The sequence below is a fragment of the Priapulus caudatus genome, unplaced genomic scaffold (assembly GCF_000485595.1).
Source record: "Priapulus caudatus unplaced genomic scaffold, Priapulus_caudatus-5.0.1 Scaffold60, whole genome shotgun sequence".
Taxonomy (NCBI): domain Eukaryota; kingdom Metazoa; phylum Priapulida; class Priapulimorpha; order Priapulimorphida; family Priapulidae; genus Priapulus; species Priapulus caudatus.
The window spans coordinates 148,783-176,630 of NW_014577121.1; the positions used below are offsets into that span (position 1 = coordinate 148,783).

At 41.4% G+C, this 27,848-nt stretch overlaps 3 protein-coding genes across 5 annotated transcripts in view; 2 read left to right on the forward strand and 1 right to left on the reverse strand.

Annotated features, from left to right (window-relative positions):
• LOC106821140 (DNA-directed RNA polymerase III subunit RPC9-like) overlaps positions 1 to 7,202 on the forward strand; it is a 15,554-nt gene extending 8,352 nt beyond the window's left edge. The window contains exons 2-3 of one of the 2 annotated variants that reach the window (XM_014825827.1): positions 2,346 to 2,780; positions 5,380 to 5,468. In XM_014825827.1, the coding sequence (XP_014681313.1) occupies positions 2,371 to 2,778 (408 nt within the window). In that variant the 5' untranslated portion in view covers positions 2,346 to 2,370 and the 3' untranslated portion in view covers positions 2,779 to 2,780; positions 5,380 to 5,468. Of the gene's footprint in view, positions 1 to 2,345; positions 2,781 to 5,379 lie in introns of those variants that run through there. The other variant, XM_014825826.1, reaches the window with a different exon arrangement.
• On the reverse strand, positions 3,174 to 22,682 carry LOC106821142. Of its 2 annotated transcripts, XM_014825828.1 has the most exons (6): positions 22,474 to 22,682; positions 9,221 to 9,403; positions 7,775 to 7,852; positions 5,177 to 5,273; positions 4,385 to 4,480; positions 3,174 to 4,176 (listed from the first exon to the last, which is right to left on the reverse strand). In XM_014825828.1, the coding sequence occupies exons 1-6, from the start codon at positions 22,605 to 22,607 to the stop codon at positions 4,033 to 4,035; spliced, it is 732 nt and encodes a 243-aa protein (XP_014681314.1). In that variant the 5' UTR covers positions 22,608 to 22,682; the 3' UTR covers positions 3,174 to 4,032. The 2 variants fall into 2 exon arrangements, with proteins under 2 accessions (XP_014681314.1, XP_014681315.1); XM_014825829.1 differs by lacking the exon at positions 9,221 to 9,403.
• A 25-nt stretch (positions 22,683 to 22,707) lies between these two features.
• The window catches only part of LOC106821138 (WD40 repeat-containing protein SMU1), a 16,230-nt gene continuing 11,089 nt past the window's right edge, over positions 22,708 to 27,848 (forward strand). Inside the window, exon 1 of the mRNA XM_014825820.1 lies at positions 22,708 to 22,749. Coding sequence (XP_014681306.1) covers positions 22,724 to 22,749 — 26 coding nt within the window. The 5' untranslated portion in view covers positions 22,708 to 22,723. The remainder of the gene's footprint in view (positions 22,750 to 27,848) is intronic.

Here is a 27,848-nt window from a genome sequence, read left to right on the forward strand (position 1 = left end):
AGGTCTGCGTTTACTACCCTCTGGTTTATATATAATATATAAATACAACTAAACAAACAGCATCCAAATACAGGTACCTATACGGTAGCCACAAGTTACCTGCTCGTTTTCTTCTATACGTGGCGAGAAGTGGTTTTCTGCCAACGTGAAAGAGTCGTAGGGCTGGAGGGGCTACATACGTGGCTACTATGTACAAGTAATTTGGCTAGTTTGTTGATTGGATTGTGATGATATTTTGTGCTGAAATATGCAGGTACATGGATTAGAATCTCTGGGGATGGAAATCAGAATAAATAAAACAAGTTTATTTTACATCCGATCAACTCTTTTATTAGCTCATCTGACATAGTCAGATGCAGCTTGTAGAATCGCCATGATCGTCCGTGCGTCCGTCCGTCCGTGCGTCCGTCAACAGTTGGGCACAAATCTTAACCGCTCGACGTACGGTCACGATATTGGGATGTGGGGGGTAATCCGAAAACGAGTTGGGATGTCGAAGCTGTGGGGTCAAAGGTCAAAGGTCAAGAGGTGTAAAAGAAGGGGCGAAACATCTCACTCCTTAACTTAAGGTATAGGGAGAGGAAATGCAGAATTGCGGCACAAATCTAAACGGCTCGACCTAGGCTCGTGATAGTCGGTGTATAGCATCATGTAGGAAAAGCCATCACTGTGCCGAAATGGAGGTCACAGGTCAAAGTCAGTGGGCACAGGGCCAGATTTTTAGACATTTCTGAGGACATGGTCTGACGGAGCGATTGAAAAACTTTTTTGTTTCAGCGGTGACTAGCATTTTTATGGCTTTATTGAAAGGACCATGAAATGTCCTTCTGCTGACATGCGAAGAGTAAGTGTCGGATTAACCTTTTGACCCTCAAGAGGAGGGTTAAACTTGGATGTTGACTGTCTGTTAGAAAGAATTTGACTGCCGGTTTGCTAGTAGAATCTATACATGCCTGGATGTATGAGGCTACAATGTCACAGTGAAATTTCAAAAGCTAAATTTGGTTAAAGAAGGTGTATGTTCTTTAAATCGTATAATTTCTATGTCATTCTGTACTGTCAGTATGTTTACATGTAACGTATGCCACTGCCAGTGGCTGCTGCCAGTGCATGTGTTGGTGCAGTTTTTGCCTGCCTTAATTGGTTACAGGTGGCAGCTCTCTATTGCAATTTGCAGCCTGTAGGCTTGCGTAGGTAAATGGATGAGTGCTTACCTATTCTGTCTTGCAAATAGTTGTTGCTACTACGTATGATGGGAGCTTCCATCTTTAACTTGAAGACAGCTTAAACGTACGCGCCATCTCGTGGCAACTTTCATAACGATCCAACGAACATTCTTGAGAAGGTTTCCTGATACCATCGCCTGTGCATTCCACTGTTTCGGCGTGTATGTGAACACATTTGGGACTAGCAGGGTTTACTAGAATCCCACACCGCGCCCCATTTGCGCAACGTAGGGAGAACCCTGACCAATTAGTTGGTCTAGACTCTAGACTCTAGTAGATGTCAAATTTTGTTTCCCAATGGCAATTGAATTTTAAACTCCATCATATCATATGACATGATATTCTGTCTCGTTATCAACATGGTTTTCGATATTGTTTTTATACTGTTGCTCAGTTAATCAATGTTCTTCATGATTAGACAGTAAGTCTTGACAAGTCTCAGCAGGTTGATAGTGTGTATAGAGATTCACCAAGACCTTTGATAGGGTTCCTCATGATCTTTTATTTTTTAAACACAGTCACTTTGTATTGATATTACTACCTTAAAACTAAAATAGATGAATGTATGTGGATCTCTGACTTTCTCAAGAATAGATTAATTTCTCTCATTTCATATTGGAATCTTCCTCTGGTTAATTGCACTATTGAAGTTTTCTCTGTTTGTACTGCAATCTACAGTTAATCTATTTATTTGATTAGCTGTCTCTCTTCGTCTTCGATATATAGTCCCTCGGACTAATCATTATGAAGTTACTTGATACTGCATAATTCCACACAAGTTTAGGCCTTTTAAATTAAACAGCAACGAAAAGCTTTATATTTAAATTTCCCACTGATATATTTTCATTAAATTACTCAAGTAGGCTTAAGCCAAATAATTGGAGTATAATCCAGTAACAATATGCATAAAAGTCGAGGAAGAAATGTAATTCATGGTAGCGCATTACAAGTTTTCACATTACGTTACCGTCTAGAAGAGAACTGCACATAAAGAAAAATCATGCCTGAAGGTAAAAGATTGATAATTTAGCATAATATTGATAAGCAGCAGTTGTTGGCTCACACTTTTTTTCATCATAACCCTCTATAATGTATTTTCTTGGATTTCTTCAATTCCAGAGAAACCACCGAATCGCAAGGAGGAATGGAAGTGAAGAGCGAAAACACTCTACTTCTCAGCAACTACGAGGTGTACTCACTGCTCAAGGAGCTGCAGTCGAGCGAAAAGGGAGGAAAGAAGATGCGTAAGCTGCAGAAGCATCTCGCGACGATATCGTACGAGACGATCAAGTACCTGGAGAAGACTCCGTGCTCGCAGCAGGACGCGCAGCTTGTACGAGCGTTCCTGACCGCCGTCCAGCCGTTCCGCCTCACCAAGGCCGAGAAGCTGCAGCTGCTCAACCAAAGGCCAACAACGGCTGTGGAGATCCAGCTGCTCATTGAGGAAAGCGAGGAGAGACTCAGCGAGCAAGAAATCGAACAGCTACTCACGATCGTTGCAACGACGTTGCCAGGCAGTGAGCCGTCAGAGCAGGATATGGAGCAGAGTTGATGGTAAATTTACTGGGCTGCGCTGTTGGCCACAGCGCCATTGACAGAAACTTCATGAGTAATTTTGACATTAAAAGTACATTGAAAAAACTTTTAAAGTGGTTGCAAAAGATATTGCATTTAAGACTCATGACAGTCATAACTATTTATGTTTCTGACCCTGAGCCCCTGGTTGATTAATTGGTGAATCATGAAGTATAAGTAATAAGTTACTTATAAATCATAAGTAACAAAGCACAAGAAATATTTATAAAATTCACATTTGTAAAATTATATTATATTCTATTTTATTCTTTGTGTCTGTCTCTCAGCTATGTATGTGTTGCCTGAATGGGGAAAATTGACTTTACCTTTTACCCTAAAATTGTACACAAAAATAAACAGAACACAGCTATGTCAAAGAAAACATTAATTATTTGTGCAATGACAGGTACATTTTGATACAATATTAGGGTTCACAAATTTAATAACCTTATTAAATAAATTGACTAGTGAAAACCTACATTCCACATTGAAATTAAGTAATAGGTTAACAATATCATATAATACAGGGGTTTTCCCAGGCCTTTTAACTAATGCATGTCGGGTCTGAAATGCTTTCAAAGCTAAACCTAATTTGTGATATCCCATAGATCCTTCAACATGCCCTAATTGCCTAATCAGTAATCATCATTCCTTAATTTCCAGCTTTGTTAGCTGGTCATGTGCATGGCAAAGTCATGCTGTGTTTTCATGGCTTGATGTATATCATGTCTCCAAACTGATCAAGTTTATCTGTGTATTAGGGCCACTTATGAAATGCATAATTGACTCCAATTAGTAGAACACCCTCCCCGGCCCACCCCCTTTCCCATAAGACATGTTTTCAAAAATTATTGGAGAGAACCCTGTAATAGTGTAATATTATGTTAAATTTTGGTCAACACAACTTCATAAGTATTCATTATGTAAACTAACATACCATCCAATCCGCCAGTTTCTTGGTTAAGCACAAAAGCATAATAATAAATACTTAGATAATAATTAATATCACATTGTAAATATTCATGAATTGTCATTTCTAGTTAAAAGAACACATTCTTGTAATGTAGGCAAATCGAAGTAACGCACTGCTTTATTGTAGTGCTCTCAATGTTCGCGCATAGTTTCATGGTTTAGGTGATTTCAAAGTTAACAGAGTAAACTATGTAGCAGCTGTAGCACCACTTGTGTATATATATAAAAAAATAGACACATTGTCATGTGTAAAGTTATTTCAAATATCCGGTGCATTAGCAGCTGGGCTAGAGTCTTGCATACGTGCCAACTGATGGACGACGTCAGCAAATCTCCCAGCAATGCCTTCTACACCATTACTCTGCACAAGATGCTCCTTTGTCTCATCTAGTCTGTGATTTATCTACCAAATAAACATATCAATCTTTTCAAACAAACATATATAGTGTAAGATAATTGCTATTAGAATCTAATACGTAATTCTTTAAAGTGCAATCATGCTCATCCGTTTACTTTTGCAGTGCTGCCTTTTAGTAACATAAATGAGATCTTGGTAATTCCTAATGCTACTAATAATCATATTTCTAATAGCAGGCTAAGGTATACTTCACCTCTTTGGTACTGTTTAATGTAGCCGAGTCTGTTTGCTTTTCAGTCTCCTCTCCTGTAGTGTCATATTTGAACTTCTGTCTTCGTTTTCTCTTTGGCTAAATGTGTAGACATTGTTTTGAAATTAATAATCTTTACAGTTATTCCATGAATCTCTGAACAAGCAGCTAGCAAAATGAAACATGAAATAGTAGTAGAAATACTAACGCATTATGGCTTTCATAACATTTTAGTCATCTTCGGGATAGCACAGCAAGACATTTATCTTGAACCTAAAGCTTCATTTTAGTTAGTGTTGTCAATCGGTTGTAATTTCGTAATCGATCATCGGTTGGACCCAAGTAACCGATGATCGGTTACAATCGGTTACTCGGGGTGTTGAATGCCTGCGTGTGCGTAACGTCGTGTGCATGTACGTGTGTGCATGTATGTGCTTGTTTAGCCCTGTTTACTGCTTGTTTAGCCCTGTTTACTGTTTGTTTTGCACTGTTTACTACTGTGTGTATAATACATGATATCTCTGATTCTCATCACTTTTCCAAGTTTTCTTGTTCAAGTTTTACATTTATTTCGATTCCCCCCCCCCCCAATGAAATCGATTATGGATTTTGATAACCAAGCGCTTGGTTCTAGCCACTGTTCAACCGATGATCGAGTATAATCGATGATCGTGACATCATTAATTTTAGTATATATTTTAATGACAAATTGAAATGATTTTTATCACTTATTTTTATTATACAATCCAATACAACAGAGTTAATTCAACCTAAATGTGAAATTAGTATACTTACATGCTTGTATACTCTGTTAGCCTCTTTCCTCTCCTCATAGGTAATTTGAAGATAATCCAAAAACTCTAAGGATCGTAACTGGCTTACCACATATAATCTGAAATGAAATCAGAAATATACATTTGACATATATATATTTTAAATATTTCTACAAAGATTTAAATATCATTAGATTGATATTGTTTACTTTTCTCTCCTTTCAGAATTTTAATATATATGAGTGTGACTGATCAAGGAGAAACGACACCAGACAAGTAGCAATGGGTACTTCACGGCTTGTCATGCGTATTGTCTCTGCATCAGTTGTAATAGCAGAGCATGCTGGTAGCATCATAAGGCATATTGCCAGTGAAGGCAAACTTGGTATCTTGGAGAAAGGTGTGAATGACTTGCAGACAGAGGCTGACCGCAGAGCACAGAGATTCATCACTGCGTCCCTGTCAAAAAGGTTCTCTAAGATCCATATTATTGGAGAGGAGACATTGACTCCATTAGAACAGGTGGCAGACAACTGGCTAGAGCTCGGATTCGCAGAAGACATTTTGGCAAAAAATTGTCCCCAGAATTTACTGTCCACCAAGGAGGAGGATGTGGTGATTTGGGTGGATCCATTAGATGGAACAGCTGAGTATGCGTACGGGTTTCTTGATCACGTTACTGTTTTGATAGGTGTTGCTATTCGAGGCAAACCCATTGCTGGTGTGATACACCAGCCTTACTATAACTATAAGGTACCAGGAGCTATCCTAGGTCGTACAGTTTGGGGCGTCGTAGGCTTGGGCGCATTTGGAATGGAGAAATATTCAATCCACTCGGACAAGAGGATAGTCACTACATCTCGGCTGCGGCGTAGTAAAACTAACACTGAAGCAATTGAGGCCCTTAAGCCTGATGACGTCATTTACGCAGGTGGCTGTGGACATAAAACTATGTTAGTGATTGAAGGAGCTGCCAGTGCCTATGTGTATGGTAACCCCGGTTGTAAAAAGTGGGACACTTGTGCTCCAGAGGCTGTGCTTCGTTCACTTGGTGGCCAGATGACTGATTTACATGGTAACAAGTTTCAGTATCACAAGGATGTACAAAGAGAAAACACAGGTGGTGTGCTTGCAACTGTATCTAATCATAAATGGTGTCTTTCTAGAATACCACAGTGTGTGAAGGATGTCTTGCCAACGGAAGGCTGAAGACTATGGAACATATAAGTTGTTAATTATATAATGAATATACACTAGAGGTGTAATGATACACTAGGGTCACGATACCATACGTAGGTCATGATACGATACACAGACAGAAAGAGAGATATTGTCAATAGCATGGTATGATAAATTTGTTATATCATGTACGAATTAATGTTTTTTATTATTAATGTTCATTTGTGAATTTATAATTAAATTACAGATTGGTCAATATTGTAATGTATGTTGATTGGTGTAGTTCACATAAATGGCCACATTCAAATTTTAGTGTTATAACTGTATAATATGTATTCCAATACTTTTATATTGGAATACATATTATAACAGTAAAATTAGAATGTGGCCATTTATGTAAACCACGCCAATCAATGATTCAACATACATTACAATACAATACAAACGTATTATGAGTTGTCAAAGGCATAGAAATATATAGTAAACAATCTATATATTTCTATGGCTGAAACACACCAAGACATTCTGTGTGTGCTCTAAACTAACCCATAATCGAAAGCCCGACTCATGTGCATGCCATAAACGGTGCTAAAGTATGTGTGCAGTAACGACACACACCAGTCAATCAACACTTGATTGTTGTGCCGTAACAATTTTGGCGGCAACACAAGCGCACCACATATATTGATCCAGATTTCTACGACAATCAAGGATAATTACGTGATACTGAAAAGGACTTCATGAAATAAATGAAAGAATTAAATTTAAAAGGAATTACATGTGCTTTAATGAATACCGTATATACTCGCGTAATAACCGCAAATTTGGCCTCACATTTCAACCCTGTATTTGCTCTGCGGTTTATAAGTGCGCCATACCATGAGGGGAAATATACTAGGCGCAATACTTGGTTACCCGATTCAAATTGAGGTGCAGCTTATAGGCGCCCGCGGTTATTACGCGATCATATACGGTAGTTTAGCTTGCCTTAATCACTGTTTAGCATCCATATCGCTTGTATCGATATACAGACGCTGCGTATCGATTATTGTATTGTGTGCTGCTGTATCGCGATTCACAGATTTATTGGTGAATCATTACACACATCAAATATACATGGGTGGTGTAAACGATTGTCATATTATATAATAAGCTTTTCGTGAAGTTATAAAAGGAAATTCTAGTGTGTTCCCCACATGTGATAATAAAACATAGATTCACATACAACTATTTTATGTGCACATTGTTCAAATCTTTAGTTTGATGAGGAGTGTAACTATGCAGAGATACAATAGCAGATAAGAGTGAGAATGAAACTAACTGTAAACTGGATTTATTACGAATAGCGGAGACATGTTCTATTCCTCCTATATATCGGATCCTCTAAACTTAGCCCGAGTCAATGCTACGCATGAGCGCTATATATTGTTACACACATTACCTAAAGTCGATGTAGTCTTGTGGACTCCCTCCATTAAAGAAGCTTGGTGCAGCTTCTGTGTTTAACATGGAAAGATATCTGAAAGTGAAAATATTCACAGACATTTAATTTATGCTCTATGCAATAACAATGTTTTAAATATGTTATGCATAAAAAATAAACATGCCCTTGCATATCAGTACTTTAAAGACAATATATTTCTTGATCAGAAAATAGACATCTCTATATTAGTGCAAGCGTGAAACAGTCGTGCCGCGAGAGCTCGCGAGCCGCAGGGCTCTATATTAGTGCAAGCGTGAAACAGTCGTGCCGCGAGAGCAATGGCAGCCGGTAATGCAGTGGTTGGAAACTATCGGCGGTGTAGCCGTAGGTGAAAGAGAGTAGGCCTGGCTAGTAGTAGTATAGTATAGAAACATTAAGAATTTTGTACTAAGTAAATAGATTTCGTATTTAGTTAGCATTATATTTTATTGAAACGCTTCAAGTGCCTGTGAAATATACGGCTATCACATGCACAAAAGATGCAGATAAACATGCGATGCGCTTGTACATGTATCGAGCGCTGCTCACACAGAGATTGCATCATTGTAAATACATTATCATGCATAAACTACTGAACTACATAGAAATGCTGTGTCTGAGCATAAATCGCATATCCGAATGGGTGCCGGTCCCGACGTGGCCGGATAAACGAGGTCGGACTGCAAATATATTCAAACTTTACCTTGTTTTGTACTCCGATTCTCCCTTAGTCATATGCCACCACCAGTTTACCTAAAAATCGTATGTGTTCTTCAAAAACGGTCTTTGAATACGACACGGTTTTACACAATTTTTCCAATTGTTTGCATGACATGGATGAAACTTTATAGCGGCGGCAGCACCAGATTTGTTACTACGGGACGCTGGGGGCTGTTGGGATATTAGGTAAGCACAGTAACAACACTTGTTTCGCTTCTTGCGAGAAGCGTAATGCACGAGATAAGAATACGAAACATGGCACAATTCGATGCCAAATATCCCCAACAGCCACCAGAGTCCCGTAGTAACAAGTCCGGTGCTGCCGCCACTATAAAGTTTCATCCATGTCATGCAAACAATTGGGAAAATTGTGTGAAACCGTGTCGTATTCAAATAACTTTTTTGAAGAACACGATTTTCAGGTAAACTGGTGGTGTCATGACTAAGGGAGAATCAGAGAACAAAACAAGGTAAAGTTTGAATATATTTATACACATATTGATAGAATAAATTCAAGTTGAAAACTACGCAAAACGCTGTAAAACAGTGTCATACTTTTCTCTATTATGGACTCTTGACTGTATCACATTGATAAAAACAAATTAGCAGTATAATACATACTTGTATGCATTTTCTGTGTACATACAATTTCTTTGGTCTTAATCTTTGCAGTTAACATCATTTTCATCTTTAATATTTATTTACCTGAGACTTGGACATCCTTTTCCTACAGCTGCTATGAAAATGCTGAGGTTGCTTATCTTTGTGTGATTGACCCAGAGCGTTTCTAACTGTGGTAAGAGTGGAAACTTCACATGGGAGTCAATTGGATTATGATCTAGTATCAGTGTTCGTAAACTTTGAAAACTTGCCAGAAATCGTATGTCCCTAACAAAAAAGAAAAAAAGAACATTTGTAACACGAATGAATGCGTAGAATAGAGATTTAATCAACGAGGTCAAGCTTTATTGTACATACACTAATGGCGTTTAGGAACCGTCTGCCTCGCCAGACTGCTAACGGACAACTCAAATATAAAGGCATGCTGTGATTGGCTGCTGCCAATTCACACCACTTAGTGGGGCTCATAGGGTCTATGTCCCCCAGGGTACTGCCGGAACATACCCTGGTAACTATCTGATAGGGTTAGGGAGTAGGCGTAGGCGACTCCCTAGATTCGTTAGTGGAGTAGGCGAGGTACGGTCCGGCATATTAGATAGTACCAGGGTACGTTCCGGCAGTACCCTGGGGGACATAGACCCTATCAGCCTTAGTGGGCGTTTCCAACCAGGCTATACAATGCGTGATCAACGTATACATGTTACAGTAATAGTGGAAACTTCACATGGGAATCAATTGGATTATGATCTAGTATCAGTGTTCGCAAACTTTGAAAACTTGCCAGAAATCCCTAGCAAAAAAAAAGAAAAAAGACATATAAATTACATTCATGTTCGTTTACATTCATGTTTGCACTTTTGGTCATGCTGTTCCAATGTCAATGATATTACATATATTATAAATTCATAGTGTGCGCCTGGTGGTGCTAGTTGTTAACCACATGCTAGAGATTATAGACTTTATGAGTACTAGTGGAACTTTCATGTACATGTTGTGACCAGAGGATATCAAAATCTTCTATATAAAGCCCTATTAATCAGTGTTGCTGCATGTTTTTTCAGGGATTGCACATCACGTCATCAATATATAGAGGGTTCCGCGACTTGCACTAAAAATAGCAATATTACCTACAATTCCGTGCCGCCGGCCATACTGGTAGTCAGAATTGCGTACACGTGTTACCGATATATGCGCAATCTACCTATTTTACATCGATAGATTGTACATGTACGATAGTGTTAAATTATAGTAATCTATATTAGCAGTAAGTGGATTCCGGTTTTGCAGACAAGTTTACCAGCGCGTGTTGGGGTGCTAGAGTTCAATATGATTGTGCAGACCTGGTTTTACAGGGTGTTGCAGGCAGGTTTATCAGCGTGGGTTGGGGTGCTCGTCTGCTAGAGTTCAATGAGATTACACATGTCCGGTTTTGCAGGGCTTTGCATGAAGGTTTATTAGCGTGGGTTGGGATGCTAGAGTTCGATGAGGTTGCCGCACAGTCGGCGGATTGCTAGATTGAGCAGATCGGGAGATTGCATGCAACACATATCATAGACTTGAGTTTGTTTACATCGCGAGTGTTCAGAAATTTCACTGATTTTACTGCATATAGCTATCAAACGCAGCTTTTTATAGTATCTGGTGTATGCACATTTGCCAGCTGTCTGAAGTGTACGTAGTATGGACAAATACTTTGATTCACTAGACAACGTAGCCAAAGCACGCTATCTCGAGAAAATTGCGTGCATTGGGAATCGACACCCGTACGAGAATGGAGCGAGGACCACAACTTGTGCCCATCATGTACTTATTAAGATCTCGTGAATTGACTACCGAACATTCTAGCCGAGTCCATTTTATACTATCAAGGACTTTCAGAACCACAAAAGCCTGGATGTCTACGATCGACTAGCTGTTCTACGGTTGGGTTAGTGGTGTATAAGTCTAAATCTATCGTCGCACATATTAGTATCTACATATACTAATAATTAGTATATGGCTCTCTGTCTATTTGTCGAATTCGACACAATGAAGCAAATAATGTAGGATCACTTCTTTGGTTTTGCACACCTCAATGGCTCATAGTATTAGTACATAGTCTACTTTTAGCTTACCTTGACATCAAAATAATCACCTTGACATCAATTTTCAACACCAATAAGCAGTTTCCTACCACGCGTCTCACAGCTGCATGTCCTTTCAAGATCCAAAAGTTCTGTCTGATTAATGACAAGACATACATTGGTCCCAAATGACCGGCCAAGGAATGGTAATGCTCAATAATCAGATCCGTCACGTGATGCCTACTAGGTAGAATGAGTGGGTGTTTCGCGTCAAACCCAATCGGCGCATTTTCTAGTCGTCCGCCTACCCTGAGAGCTCCACCACGAAGTATGGGATTCAATTTCCGAAGAGGGTTGCATTTCCCCTGTGAGGTCTTCTTCCCGGACGCGATTTCAGGAAAAGCTCTTCGCTGGACGTTTCCGACAATCTCCAGTGTAGCATTTCGCAATTCTTTTACCGTCAAATTTCCCTTCTTCACGTCTCCAGTGTCCTTCCTTTTCAGGCAATACTCCTTGTAGCGCAGCAACCAGGCCACCGCTCTTTGGAGTTTGGTCCAAGATGAAAAGCGACTGAGCAATGTCTCCATGTAATCCTCCTGAACAGCGAAAACCGACTTGGTCTCTTGTTTGAGTTCAGGGTCTTTCTCTTCCACGTCAGATATGAAGTCAGGTTGCTTTGGCCAGCAGGTTTCGTCTCCCCACAAAAAGCCTGCGCCAGACAACCATCTTCTCATTTTCTCACTCTCACTAGATCTGAAACCCCTTGACGCGTCATCTGCAGGGTTTAAATCGGAATTGACATATCTCCACTGGTTCGGCATCGAATCTTCATGGATTATTGCCAGACGATTGGCAACGAATGTCTTGAACCTCTTGGATTCGTTTCTGATGTACTGTAGAACTATCATTGAGTCTGTCCAAAATATCGACTCATCTACTTGAATATCCAGTTCTGATCTAATCGTCCGATCCAATCTCACCGCCACTACGGCTGCCATCAGTTCAAGTCTTGGGATAGTTACGGTCTTCAAGGGAGCTAGCCGTGATTTCCCCATCATAAAGGAACAGTGAGTCTTTCTGTCATTTGCGACGAACCTCAAGTAAGAAACAGCCCCATATCCGCTCTGGGAGGCGTCAGCAAAGTGATGTAACTGAACTGTGACGGGCATGTCGCATCCTTCCGGCTTCAGACACCTGGGTATCGATACGCCATCCAGCAGGTCTAGCCCGTCAAGCCATACCTTCCAGCACCTTGCTTCTCTTTCGCCTACAGGTTCATCCCACCCAAGTTTCTGTTTACAGCATACATTTCTTGCAGTAATCTCTTTGCTGGAAAGATCACAGGAGCCACAAACCCCAGAGGATCATACAGGGAACTGATGACCGAGAGAATCCCTCGTCTCGTGAAGGGCTTCTGCTTCTTTACAATGCCAATCTGGAATGTGTCTGCTTCAGTGTTCCATTGCACACCCAATGCCCTGTCGACTGGCAAATCTCCCAAGTCCATGTCGACTAGCGATGAACTCTTGTCTTCCTCTGCTATTTGACCCAAGACTTCCCGGCTGTTGCTAATCCATTTCGTTAACCGGAATCCGCCTTCTGCTAGTAGGTCACACAACTGTCGAACAATGTTCGTAGCATCTCCCACTGACTTGAGAGATTTCAAAAGATCATCGACGTAGAAGTTTCTTTCTACCGTTTTAATTGCCTCAGCATCGAAGTGTGAAGGATTAGTTACGGCTGTCTTCCGTAGGCTAAAGTTTGAGCAGCTGGGCGACGACGTCGCCCCAAACAGGTGAACTCTCATGCGGTACTCTTCTGGTTCTTTGTCGAGGTTGCCTTCCTCCCACCACAGAAATTTCAAGGCATTACAGTGCGCAGAAGTCACTTTCACTTGGTGAAACATGGCTTCAATGTCAGCTTTCACAGCGATCGGCTCTTGACGGAACCGAATCAGAACCCCGACCAAGCTGTTGGTCAAATCAGGACCTTGTAGCAGCTGATCGTTCAGTGAGGTGCCTTTGTATCTCGCTGCAGTCAAAGACTACTCACAATTTCTGCTTGTGCGGATAAACAACGGCGTGGTGTGGGAGATACCAGAATGTACCTCCCTCTGCATCAGATGCTGAGGTCACCTTGGTAGCGTACCCTTTCTCAATGTAGCTCTTGTACTGTCGGAATAATTCTTCATCCCGCTGGAATCTTCTCTTAAGAGACTGAGAGTTGTTTAGCAAGTATGGAGGTTCGTTACGCCATGGTAAGTCAAGACGATAATAGCCGTCGATGTGAACAATCGACTTCTCCATTCCACTCAACGCTCTGAGATCTTCCACTGACATCACCTGATCAGCACTCACTATGGGTTCATTGTAGTCCATCTGCCAAAATCTCTCGACTTGTTGACATAAGGAATCTTCTTCTGTGTACGAAATTGATGGAAGCTCTTTGTCTGTCAGCTTCATGCTCTCTTCCTCCCCTCCTCCTTCTCCACCATCTTCTCCCCTCCTCCTTCTCCACCACCTTCTCCATTCTTCCCTTCCTCATTCTCCACCAGCTTCTCCCCCTCCTCCTTCTCCACCAGCTTCTCCCTTTTCCCCCTCCTCCTCCACCGGCTTCTCCCCCTCCTCCTTCTCCACCAGCTTCTCCCCTCGTCTCCGTGTGCTCCCCAGGCTTCTTCCCTTCTCCCCTTCCTCGATGTCGTTCACTAGCTGGCTCCCTACTCACGCCTACTATATCTGAGTACTACTCTACCTCTCGCTTCTCTGTTGCTCGCGCCTCCTCCCCGCTTCCTATCACTGGCTCCTTCGCTACCCTCTGTACCAGAGATTACGAGAGTGCTGACGAGCTGTTCACTGGATATGCCCGAAACGCCCGGAGATAGAGCGCGTTAGGCCATTCGGCGGGGGCGTTTGCAAGTTCAGAGTCTGTGACGAGCTGCTAAAGCCTAATGCTTGACGGTCACTTGCGATACCGTGGTAACGCGAAAACTCCAAACCAGCCTCGAGCAAATTTTGGCCCGAGCCAAATCTAGCCCATTTGGCTCGAGGCTAAACCGATGACGTGTGAAACGCGACTTTAGGAATATTGTATACGTTTTTAGCACATTTTGCGAAAATCAGTGGCGGTGGTCACAAACTAGACCTTGAACAATAAACTTGGTATAACTTGGGTGTTTGTATTGCTGTTGCTGCGAATGGTAATTTAATTTTCTATGAGTTAATTTGGTAGGTTGCACTATTGCCAGTGCCAGATTGCGTAAGCGGTAATTACGCAACCTACGGCATCTAATAGGGTACCCTATTACTTAATACTGACCTATACGATAGCGTGAAAGGCTAAGCACACGTGTAGACGGTCTTGTAAAATGGCCGCAGCCGCGTACCTGAGTTTATTGGCGGTTAAGGTCCGATTCTTTCAGGTTACTGCATATCTTTCCTTCACGTAATTTGGAAGGACTTCTCGATTTATTTTTATACGCTAATGACAACGATGTCGTTTTGTCACCATCAAGTATTTCTCGTTAGGGTCCAGTTAGATTATGGGTCTTATGTAATTACACTGGATCGGATTATTCAGGCGACGCAACAAACAACTTTGATACGATGGAGCAGCATATTATACAACAAGTTTTTTTCCCGCGAGAAAACTCGCGAGATCCGAAAATGCGCGATTGAGGGATATAGTGGATATTGCGGTGCGAGTAAGTTTAAGCGTTATGTGCAGCATAGTTTAGCATGATATATGCTCCTCCATAATACTTAATGCAGGCATACATCTTAGGAGATATGGGGTTTTACGGAGAAAACTTCAAAAAATCTCGGATTCGAAATCTCTTGCAAATTCGCTTTGGATATTACAGTGTCTTGAGCATACGGTGTATCTATTACTAGCTCTGGTGTGGTGTTTGTGTGTGTGATTGGATACTGCGCGTCTGAAAAATGTCTTAGATAAGGTGGAAGCCAATAAGAATAGCCCAGCTGGAGTAATCTCAGCGAGTAGATTACAGTGATAGCTTTAATCTGTCATGAATTGGGTTTATGGGTTTCAGGAGCTCTATCGCGATTTTAGTAAGCGTCGCTGGGTTTTAATTGTTCCTCAGGCCATTCGACGGGTCGTGTGGCTTTTAAAGCGCCGGCGGGGGGGTAATAGATTTTGTTCGGTTCGAATTGCAAGATAAATTAGGTTTGCATACACCAGTATTATACGTTCGGGTGATGGAATAATGGATCGGGGAGTGTGTGTGATGTTATAAAATGACTGATGGAACGACGAATGCTGGCGAAGACGCCTTCGCATTTTGTGATATCTAGGTTGTCTGAAGTATAGTCCTATAGCCATAGTTTCGGATTTCTGTGTTGGTTATCACGCGACGCGCACCGACATTTTATCTTGCAGCAATTCGCTCCAATTTAGCTAAAATTAATTTGGGTTCGAGCTGCTCTAGCCTACCCCACTGAGAAGTTATATGTACTGGTGAGGAATGCATCCTGTAGAGCCAGGTTTCGTGGAGAGTAAGAGAATGCATTTAAATCGCACAACACTTATTGTATAGTTGCCAGTCAATCTTTGAAGGGAAAAATTGAAAATTCGTATAGATTCTATATATGCAGCTGTGTTTTCCGTAGACACCGTAGGGGGTCTGTTTCAAATTGAAAAATATTTCACTGCTGCGTAGATATATAAGATTTTTAGTATAGAATTGTGCAGGATCACATAGTGATGTGAATATGCTTGAGTAATGCATGTAACGTTGTGCAAGGAATTGATAATATGGAAGTCGAACTTTTTGCGGGAAAAATGTAAATTACCAAAATCGAATAATGAATTAGAGGGTGGAAATAATGTTTGGGGGCTCTACTTATAAGCTGCCCAGAAATACAGCATACTATAGTGCATGAGTAGACATACAGTATGTCATATAACTGCTAGAGCCTAATTACATTTGAAAATTGTATGAATATAATTATATGCAGAAACCAATATAATAGATTTAGTAAATACAAAAACTAATTGTCGTAAACAGTCTTACTATGCAGTTGAGACACACCGTTAATGAGAGGCACATCTCTAAAACCAATGGGCCGCTCTCTTCTCGCTCGCTTCTCTCTCTCTCACTCTTAATTTCTGGCACAAGAGGCATCTATAATGGAATTGATAGATATTAATTATTATTAAAGTCTAATCAGTAACGAGTCAGTCAACTAGAAATTTCATCCAGCTAAGTTGTCAGTTTGTTTCACAGTTTTTGAACCTTCAATATCACGTCATGTTTTCGTTCAACAACTCACTTTGCATTAACCGGACTAATATTGCAAACTATATAAGCGGTTCTATCTTTGTGTCTAATGTGCTGATTAAAATTGCCCAGAGAGACACCTAAAAGAATAAATATATGCGACACTAACCAGTCTGTTTAACATTTGACTTAGGCTGCATCAATGCCGGTTTCATGCCCAGTTACCAGCGGTAGATGGTACTCCCCCGGTCGATAGGTTATCCACACGCCTGCACTAACGCCTTCGTCAGTGTGAACGGGTACCAGTCTTATTACCATACACTTGGCAAAGAAACGAGTGACACGCCATGGTTCCGCATTCAGCCAATCCCAGGCAACGCTTACGCCCTTATGACTCACACTACCTGTCATTGTGATGCCCACCCGGTGGCGCACTAGGTTTTACAAAATGAATAATTGGCCGTATAAGAACTGCTTTTTATCAACTTTGAGTTATACCTGATGACGTTTATACTAATACGATCAACGAATTAGCTGTATAAATGGCCTGCTGGTTGTTTCTTTTTGCAAACGCGATGTCGGGAAAGTTGATTTTGAAGTTTGATTTGTTTAATTACAATTTTTAACAAGATGATCTAACTATTTTAAAGAAAAGATAAACAGACCCTGGTACAGATAAACAGTAAAGGTTATGGCTCTACATTATTATATCAATAACAAGTGATATTATGAGTTCTTATACTTGCCGCCAAGCAGGCTCAAGTTTGGGCCCGTGTCGAAAATTCGGTGTTCCGCGCGCTTTCCATGCACAGGTCGGGGTCTGCTAGCCCGTTTTACGTTTTGTGGGTTTTTAGCACGTTCTATCTCAAAAAACGGTTACTGGTAAAAATTCTTGAGAAATAATAACAAGAACCGGGGTGAGGCCCTTTCTCATTCTAGACACAAGCTTTGTTTTTTTCATTAATATGATATATATTAAAAGTTACGTCTTCTGAAAGTACATTGACTTACTGAAAATATGGTTGCTGAAACCTAACAATATCTGGCACGAGCCTTCGCGACGCTCGCGCATCAGGCATCGCTTACTAGTCCGCTATAGTAATCGTCCTGACCAGGGCTGTTCGTGACTAACGTCTAATACACGCCTGCACGATCACATCCATGTTGAAATAATCTTGTAGCTGTACAAAGACTAACGAACAATTTACGTATATCTCAAATAAAATGATTACATAAGTCTAAGATTTCTGCTCTGTTTTGTATCAAACTATAACCTTCACCTTTAGTATTTTCCAAGCCTGTTGTTATTAAAAACTAATACCTTCAGTTTTGCTGTCGCACAGCTGTAAATTTCTCAGAGGCCAAGAGCGGCGGAAACTTTGCTAACAAGCCGGGCCAGACCGCCTGTTTGCAATTGCGCATGGATTTCTCGAACGGTGCCCACGGGCGGAAAACCCGAACGACGATAACCATACCAATAGCGTTGCCCCTACTTGCGTCTTGGCCTGGCACGAGCACTAAAAAAGCTTATCATATACACTCGTAATATTATCATTAAATATTAAAACCATTGAAAACCAGGTGAATCGTCACATCTATCAAAACTCTTACAATAATTTTATCATTCGCCGAGAGATAGGGTCGTACGTTCGCTGTTGTAATTTGGCCCATGACGCACTGTGAAAATTCACAGTCCTGATTGCCGATTTTAGTTGCACTGAAGAATGGCAGACAATGGCGGCTAGTCTGCGTTTGTTTTCGATGCAATTCATGGGCTCAGGAAAAACGGCGAATAACTCATAATATAAGTAGCGCCCAGTTAGCGCCAGGGTTAGCCGCGAGCAAGCCAGAGGTTTTATTGATTCGTTTGAGCTATTATCATGTGACGCTTAGCTGGTGGGTGTGTGCGTCCGATTGGTGCGATACCGACGCCAAGGGTGGAGAGGAATTTGGGCCTGGCAAGAATTTCTGAAACGGTATTTCCTTAAGCCCTAGCCATTACGTTTCCTGGAAGGTGAGTACTCATTAGGTATAGCCGGTTACACTATAATACTGCCGCTGGGCCGGGCTATCGCATTCAACCATGACGAGTGATCGCTTCGGGACCAACTTACGACTCCAGCCAGTCCAGCGGCGGAACCTATGTATTGTCCGCCTGTGGCAAGGGTCGTCGGGGGGGGCGGGTTGTGCTGTGTTATGGACAAAATATGGACTCCTGTGTTGTTGTCAATGTAAACAAATTATAATAGAATTTGTTCAGTCTTTCTCATGACAAAAATAATGATTACCTCAATCTCCTATCTTCTCACTCGCTTTATTTTTTACTTGACACGACACAATGTTTTCTCGTCCCGACAACCACCCCAAGTCGCGCCGCTCTACCCCTCCCGACATCTGGATTTAAGTACAGTTCACGTTTGCCCGTCTGAACTTGCGGCCTCTGCTGGAGCTGCCTCGGCCAGAAATGGCCGTTTGAAGTTCGCAAATAGACCATTGGCATTGCAACGATAGTTAGAGGTTCAATTTTAGTAGCGGCTATAACTTAAGACATATTCACTTCGGATAAGAGGCATTAATTGCCTACCACAGACGTTTTATAGCCGGATATAATCGGGGATAAGTTGGTCCATCGCATGCCTCATGGGTCGTTCTATAGCCCAGCGGCAGTTAATGTAAGCGGGCTATAGTACTAGAGCTAACTCAATACATACATACAATGATACATAGCCTACCGCGATTACCGGTACTCATTCAAAACACTGCCACTTCATTCGGCTCAAGGATAGAGACTAAGACTGAGTAAGAGAGCATGGTTGTGAGAGCGACTGCAGCAGCACAGTCACAGTGCCACAGGCACAGGCACTTGGAACGTCTCAATAAAAAAAATATAATAATTAATGGTCAATAATAAATAAACACGAAATGTATTTACTACCAAAGTCTTAATGTTTTTCTTCTCTATTTCGCCTATTACTAGTATTTGTATTATTGTCGATAACTTGCTGTAAATGCCATTCAAATGGCAATGCTCATCTGCAACACACAAGTAGACCTACACCGCACCGCACGCTCTGTGCACAAACAACAAGAATAAAAAAGCAGGTAGCAAAGCGTGATCGTAAAATTCGCTCAACGCTCGCTTCATTTCACACGATAACGAATACACAACCAACATCCTCCATCTTGGTATCTATTAGCTCTTGTACTATAGCCCGCGTACAGTTACCGCAGGGCTATAGAACATTTTATGCCAGATTTCGTAAACTGCACCTGTCCCCCAATGCTTCCACGAAAAATGGCACACAAAACGCAAAATGATCGGGCTTTTTAACACTTATTTATCTACATGGACATCTTGCCTATCTTTTTAAACACTCCACAACTTTACACTATGTATTTATGCATTTATTCCTCAAAGTGCTAGAACTACTTGCGTTTCGTTTTCAAATGCTGTTGTGTACACGCGTGACCACAGGCTTGAAGCGTTTCAATAAAATATAATGCTAACTAAATACGAAATCTATTTACTACCAAATTCTTAATGTTTCTATACTCTCTTTCACCTATTATTGCCGACAGTTTCCTGTAAATTCCGTCCAAATCCTACGTGCAACCATATACGCTGCCGGCGCCATTACTCTCGCGGCTCCACTGTTGCACGCTTACACTAATATATATAGCAGGCAGGAAAGCGTGATTGCAAAATTCGCTCATTTACATTACTGTAGAAGGTTTGCGAACGCGAGAATTTCGTCAGTCTTTGTATGATTTCTCGTGACACAACTCGGTTACAAACAGAGACAGTATGTTTTTATAACAAGTGAACACTGTTTTTAACATAGAAACAAAGATGGAAGCTGTTGGATGTGTATTCGTGCTGTGAAAGTGTGAAATCAAGCGAGCGTCAAGCAAATTTTGCGATCATGCTTCCTACCTGCTATATATATATTAGTGTAGGTGTGCAACAGTGGAGCCGCGAGAGTAATGGTGCCGGCAGCGTATATGGTTGCACGTAGGATTTGGACGGAATTTACAGGAAACTGTTGGCAATAATAGGTGAAAGAGAGTATAGAAACATTAAGAATTTGGTAGTAAATAGATTTCGTATTTAGTTAGCATTATATTTTATTGAAACGCTTCAAGTGCCTGTGCGCGTGATGTCACCCAAAATGTAATAGGCTGCATCATAGCTGCCCATGTGTTTTGTCTACATTTCGTGTGATGTCACTCGTGTACGCAACAACATTTGAGAACGAAACGCAAGTAATACTAGCACTTTGAGGAATAAATGCATAAATACATGGTGTAAAGTTTTGGAAAGTATTGAAAAAGATAGGTGAGATGTCCATGTAGATAAATAAGTGTTAAAAAGCCCGATCATTTTGCGTTTTGTGAGCCATTTTTCGTGGCAGCATTGAGGGACAGGTACCTGGCATAAAATGTTCTATAGCCCTGCAGCAACTGTACGCGGGCTATAGTACTAGAGCTAGGTATCTATGTGTAGCTAAATGTTCACTTGTTCGAATTATAACTCTGTCCTTTGTCCTTACCTACTCCAGCCAGAGATATCTCGTGAAATCATGCGGGGAAATTCCACTCCTGGTTTCTGTAAACCGGCCGTATCAACCGAAAATCACTAACGGCGCTACTCGATTGTTTTAACCAATGAACGTAGTCGTGTCTGTGACGTCATACCCGCTCGCATTATGCTTGGCTTGGCGGGCCTCAAAACAGCTCGGAGGCAGGCAGCAGCTCATCCCGGCATGCTATGGGCCGCATTACTCGTGTATAAACAGACATCTCGTCTGGTTTACAGAAACAAGGAGTGGAATTTTCCCGCATGGTTTTACGAGATATCTCTGGCTGGAGTAGTTAAGAACAAAGGACAGAGTTATAATTCGAACAAGTGAACATTTAGCTTTACATAGCTACCAAGATAGAGGCTGTTGGTTGTGTATATGTTCTGTAATCGTGTGAAATGAAGCGAGCGTCGAGCGAATTTTAGGATCACGCTTTCCTACCTGCTCTTTTATTCTTGTGCACAGGGCGTGCGTGTGGTGTACTTGTGTGTTGCAGATGAATATTTGAACAGCATTTACAGCAAGTTATCAACAATAATAGGCGAAATAGAGTAGAGAAACATTAAGACTTTGGTAGTAAATACATTTCGTGTTTATTTACTCTTTTTTTTTTATTGAGACGTTTCAAGTGCCTGTGTGCAGTAGTGGGTGCTGGTGCACTGCAGCGCAGGGCTAATTCGTCGAAGTGGATTTTTCACTATATATATAATACTACAGTGTTTCCCCTGCATTGACATTAGCGAGGCGGGCCGCCTCGCTCAAATTCTCAGCCACGACACAGAAATTTCTCCAAAACACCGCCTCGCTGACGAAACTTTTGACAACTTGAACAAGAGATTCAAGAGTCTCATACAATGTGTTCAGAATAGCTTAGAATGCACCAAATTGCACAATTTTTTCAAAAATTTCCATGGGGAACATGCGCTGCTCGACCTACACTGCTCCTTCGCTACCCTGTACCAGAACTACGAGAGTGCTGACGATGTTCCACTGATATGCCCGAAACGCCGATAGACCGCGTAGCGCCATTTGGCGGTGGCGTTTGCAAGTTAATTTACGACGCTAAACCTAATGTTTACCTCACTTGCGTACGTGTGAACGCGAAAACTCAAACCAGCCTGAGCCAAATTTGGCCCGAGCCAAATCTAGCCCATTTGGCTCGAGCCAAACCATGACCGTGTGAACGCGACTTTAGGAATATGCTATACTTTTTAGCACATTTGCGAAAATCAGGGCCGGGGTCACAAACTAGGATTGAACAATAAACTTGTATAACTTGGGTGTTTGTATTGCTGTTGCTGGGAATGGTAATTTACTAATAGTAATTGGTAGTTGGCACTATTGCCAGTGCCAGTATTGCGTAAGCGGTAATTACGCAACCTACGGCTATAGGGTACCCTATTACTAATACTAGCCTATACATACGTAAAGGCTAAGCACACGTGTAGTACGGTGTACCTGAGTTTATTGGCGGTAAGGTCGATCTCTTTCAGGTTACTTGCATATTTCTTCACGTATTTGGAAGGAACTTCTCTATAATTTTTATACGCTAATGACAAACGTTCTTTTTCACCACAAGTATTCGTATCCATAACTAGGGCTATGAATACACATGATTATCAGGCGACGCAACAACAACTTTGATAACGATGGGAGCAGCCATATATAACAACAAGTTTTTTTCCCGCGAGAAAACGCGAGATCAAAAATGGCGATTGAGATAGAATCGGCCGAGTAAGTAACTTATGTCATAGTTTAGATGATATATGCTCCTCCATATACTAATGCAGCATACATTTAGGAGATATGGTTTAGAAAAATTCAAAAAAATCTCGGATCAATCTCTGCAAATTCGCTGTGGGATATTACAGTTCTTGACATACCGGTATCTATTACTAGCTCTAGTAGTAGTAGTACTAGTAGTACTATAGTAACCCGACCAGGCTGTGTGACTAACGTCAATACACCGCCTGACATCCATCCATTGAAAAATCTTGTAGCTGTACAAAAACTACCGAACAATTACGCTTCCCGTTACCGCGCGAGCAAGCCAGAGGTCTTATTGATTCGCTTTGAGCTATTTACATGTGACCTAGCTGTGTTCGATGGGTTTGGATAAATTACGACAGCCAACTACAAGGAATTGTGGGCAAGAATCTGAAACGGTATTCTAACCTAGCATTACCGTTCCTTGAGCTAGTACTATAGTATTAGCGCTTACATTTAACTGCCGGCTGGGCTATAGCATCAACCATTACGGAATGCTCGCGGACCAACTTACTCCCGAGCCAGGTCAGCGGGAACTATGTATTTCCGCATGTGAAGGTGGGCGGTTGTGTTGGTTATGCGACAAAAATATTGTGTGTCAAGTAACAAATTAATAATAGTTAATTTGTTCATCTTTCATGACAAAAACTAATATTACAATCTCTTTTTGATCGGCTAATTTGTTACTTGACAACAACAACATGTTTCACAACCACCCCAAACCGCCCACCCTTGCCACATGCGCGGAACATAGTCCCGCTGCACTGCGCGTGTCTGCAGCGCCGCCGCAGTAATGGCGTTTGAAGTCGCCAATATAGACCATTGGCATTGCAACAGATATGTTAGAGGTCATTTAGTAGCGGCTATAACTTAAGACATATTCACTTGCGGATAAGAGGCATTAATGCCTACCACAGACGTTTTATAGCGGATATAATCGCGGGATAAGTTGTCCATCGCGATGCCTCATGGGTGTTCATAGCCCCAGCGGCAGTTAATGTAAGCGAAGCTATGTACTAGATCTAAACTCAATACATACATACAATGATACATAGCTTACCGCCGATTACCGGTACTCATTCAAAACACTGCACTTCATTCGGCCAAGGATAGAGACTAAGACTGAGTAAAGAGAGCATGGTTGTAGAGAGCGACTGCAGCAGCACAGTCACAGCCACAGGCACAGGCCTTTGGAACGTTCTCAATAAAAAAAATTATAATAATTAATGGTCAATAATAAATAAACACGAAATGTATTTGTACTTACCAAAGTCTTAATGTTTTTCTTCTCTATTTCGCCGTATTACTAGTATGTTGTATTTATTGTCGATAACTGCTGAAATGCCATTCAAATGGCAATGCTTCAGTCTTGCAACACACAAGTAGACCTACACCGCACCGCACGCTCGGTGCCACAACAAACAAGAATAAAAAAGCAGAGGTACGCTAAGCGTGATTCGTAAAATTCGCCTCAACGTCGCCTTCATTTCACACGATAACGAATACAGCAACAACATCCTCCTCTTGCGTATCTATTAGCTCTTGTTACTATACCGCGTTACAGTCTACCGCCAGGGCTACTAGACATTTATGCCTCATTTCGTAAACTGCCCACCTGCTCCCCAATGCTTCACGAAAAATGGCCACACAAAACGCAAAATGATCGGGCCTTTTTAACACTTATTTCTACATGACATCTTGCCCTAATCTTTTTAAACACTCCACAACTTTACACTATGTTATTTCATGCATTTTATTCCTCAAAGTGCTAGACTACTTGCGTTTCGCTTTCTCAAATGCTTCTTTGTGTACACGCGTGACCACGGGCCGTTGCAAAGCGTTTTCATAAAATATAATGCTAACTAAATACGAAATCTATTTACTACCAAATCTTTAATGTTTCTATACTCTCTTTCACCTATGTATTGCCGACAGTTTCCTGTAAATTTCCGTCCAAATCCTCGTGCAACCATATACGCTGCCGGCGCCATTACTCTTCGCCGGGCTCCACGTTGCACGCTTACTTTTTTTTTTTTTTTTTTTTTTTTTTTAATTTTTTTTTTTTTTTTTCACTATATATATAGCAGGCAGTGGAAAGCGTGATCGCAAAAATTCGTCATTTACATTACTGTAGAAGGTTTGCGAACGGTCGAGAATTTCGTCAGTCTTTGTATTGATTTCTCGTGACACAACTAACGCGTTTACAAACAGAGACAGTATGTTTTTATAACAAGTAGACACTGTTTTTAAAATAGAACAAAGATGGAAGCTGTGGATGTGTATTCGTGCTGTGAAAGTCGTTGGCAAAGTCAAGCGCAGCGTCAAGCCAAAGTTTTGCGATCATGCTTCCTGACCTTGCTATATATATATTAGTGTAGGTGTTGCCAACAGTGAGCGCCGAGAGAATAATGGTGCGGCGCAGCGTATATCTGGCTTGCACGTTAGGATTTGCGACCGGATTTACAGGAAACTGTGTTGGCCATAAATAGGTGAAATGTCAGAGTATAGAAACATTTAAGAATTTGGTAGTAAATAGATTTGCTATTTATGTTAGATTATATTTATTGAAACGCTTCAAGTGCTGTGCGCGTTGATGTCACCCAAAATGTAATAGGCTGCCATCATAGCTGCCCATGTGTTTTGTCTACATTTCGTGTGATGTCACTCGTGTCCGCCAACAACATGAAGAAACGAAGTATACTAGCACTTTGAGTGAATAAATGCATAATATACATGGTGAAAGTTTGGAAAGTATTGAAAAAGATAGGTCAGAGTCTGTAGATATAAAGTTGTTAAAAAGCCGATTCATTTTCGTTTGTGATCCATTTTCTGCGCAGCATTGAGGCCCGACAGGTACCTCCGCATTAAAATGTTCTAATAGCCGCCCACCAGCAACTGTACGCGCGGCCTATAGTACTTAGCGCCTAGGTATCTATGTGTAGGCCTAAATGCTTCACTTGTTCTGAAATATAACTTGTACCTATTGTTCCTTACCTACTCCAGCCAGAGATGATCTCGTGAAATCATGGGGGGAAATTCACTCCTGGTTCTGCTGGTAACCGCCGTATCAACACGAAATATCACTAACGCGCGCTACTCGTTGTTTACCAATATGAACGTACGTTCGTGTCTGTGACGTCATACGCCGCCTCGCATTATGCTTGGCCTTGGCGGGCCTCAAAACAGCCTCGGAGGCAGGCAGCAGCTCCATCCCGGCATTGCCTATGGGCCGCGATTACTCGTGTATAAACAGACATCTCGTCTTGCGTTTTACAGAAACAAGAGTGGAATTTTTCCCGCAGCGTTTTACGCAGAATATCTTCTGGCTGGGGTCAGTTAATGAACAAAGTGACGGAGTATATAATTCGAACAAATGTGAACATTAGCTTTACATAGCCTACAAGTATAGAGGCTGTTGGTTGTGTATATGTTCTGTAATCGTGTGAAATTGAGCGAGTCGTCGATTCGCGAATTTAGGATCACGTTTCCTACCTGCCCTCTTTTATCTTCTGCTGCACAGGGCGTGCGTCTGTGTTGTACTTTGTGCTTGCAGATGAATATTCTTTTGAACAGCATTCTACAGCAAGTTATCAACAAATAATAGGGCGAAATAGAGTAGAGAAACATTAAGACTTTGGGTAGTTAAATACACTTTCGTGTTTATTTACTTTTTTTTTTTATTGAGACGTTCCAAGTTGCCTGTGTGCCAGATAGTGGCGTGCTGTGTGCACTGCAGCAGCGGCTAATTCGTCGAAGTGGATTTTTCACTAGGTTATATATAAATACTATCAGTGTTTTCTTCCCTGCCATTGACATTACGCGAGGCGGGCCGCCTCGCTCGAAATTCTCAGCACGGGACAACACAGAACATTTCTCCAAACACCGCCCTCGCTGACGAAACTTTTGACAACTTGAACAGAGAGATTCAAGAGTCTCAATACATGTGTTCAGAATAGCTTAGAATGCCACAAATTGCCACAATTTTTTAAAAATTTCCATGGGGAACATGCGCTGCTCGCTTTGCTAGGACCTCGAAATGCGCAAACACATCACACACAAAATTTACCACCTCGCACACCTTTTTGGCCAGGGGAAAAGCTGATACTATACATATTATATATATATAATATATATATATATATATATATATATATATATATATATATATATAACCATATATCAATCTCAGGAGTGAATAATAATAGAGGAGTATGACTCGCTCGAAACACAAGAAATTTAACATTTCCATGCCCAGATTTTACGTATGATAGTATGTATTTCTTACGTGAAATCCAATAAAAATGACATCAGAACTAGTGCTGTACATCTAATCTGCCCTCACACTTTACTTTGTATCAAGAGCTAATAATACCTAGAGTGTACAACGGAAAAACGGGAAAATAGTGCTATTTTCACGACATGATTATTCTACTTTGCCTGCCGAGTCTAGAATAATTTTATGCGTATTTCATTAAGCAGAATTCTTTGCTCTCTAAACAAGACCAACCGCTTGTTAATAAATACTCCTAGGCTGAGATATTGGCTCCTAAACCTCCCCTCCACATGCCTCACACGGCCTGGCATCCAGCTTATTCCGTAACCTAACGCCTCTAGGTTGCTTCGTAGAGGTGTTCGTTTTTCCGCCCATAATTTTTATGAATGATTTTCGGCGCATGCGGTGCAGGGTTGGAGGTGACTTTCGGGGGCATCGCCTATGCCTTATCTCCCATTATATTTTCTAGCACGGCTATGCCCGTCATGATTGGAGCGGCCAATGTTTTTTGTTAATTAAGTCTTCTACAACGCAGCTAGTAAGAGTACCAAATTTGGCGCATGTGACAATCAATTATCAGCGCTCCAAGCGCGTGACGGAAACCGATAGCCGCAATGCTTAGACGTGTGAAGGTATGCGGACAGAAGTGGATTCGAGGCGGGTTTGGCATGTGGAGGGGAGGTTTAGGAGCCGATATCTCCGCCTAGGCGTACGTATCGTATTGACATAGCGGTTGGTCTTGGTTTAGTAGAGCAAAGATATTCTGCTTATGCCCAATACCATTGGAAATATC

Coding starts and splice junctions, on each gene's coding strand:
- LOC106821142 (XM_014825828.1), bottom strand. CDS start 22,607: ATGGATACGAATACTTGTGGTGAAAAAGAACGTTTGTCATTAGCGTAT. Junction 9,404..22,473: donor CTTACCGCCAATAAACTCAG/GTACACCGTACT, acceptor CTTTTTTGTTAG/GGACATACGATTTCTGGCAA. Junction 7,853..9,220: donor AAAGGATGTCCAAGTCTCAG/GTAAATAAATAT, acceptor TTTCACTTTCAG/ATATCTTTCCATGTTAAACA.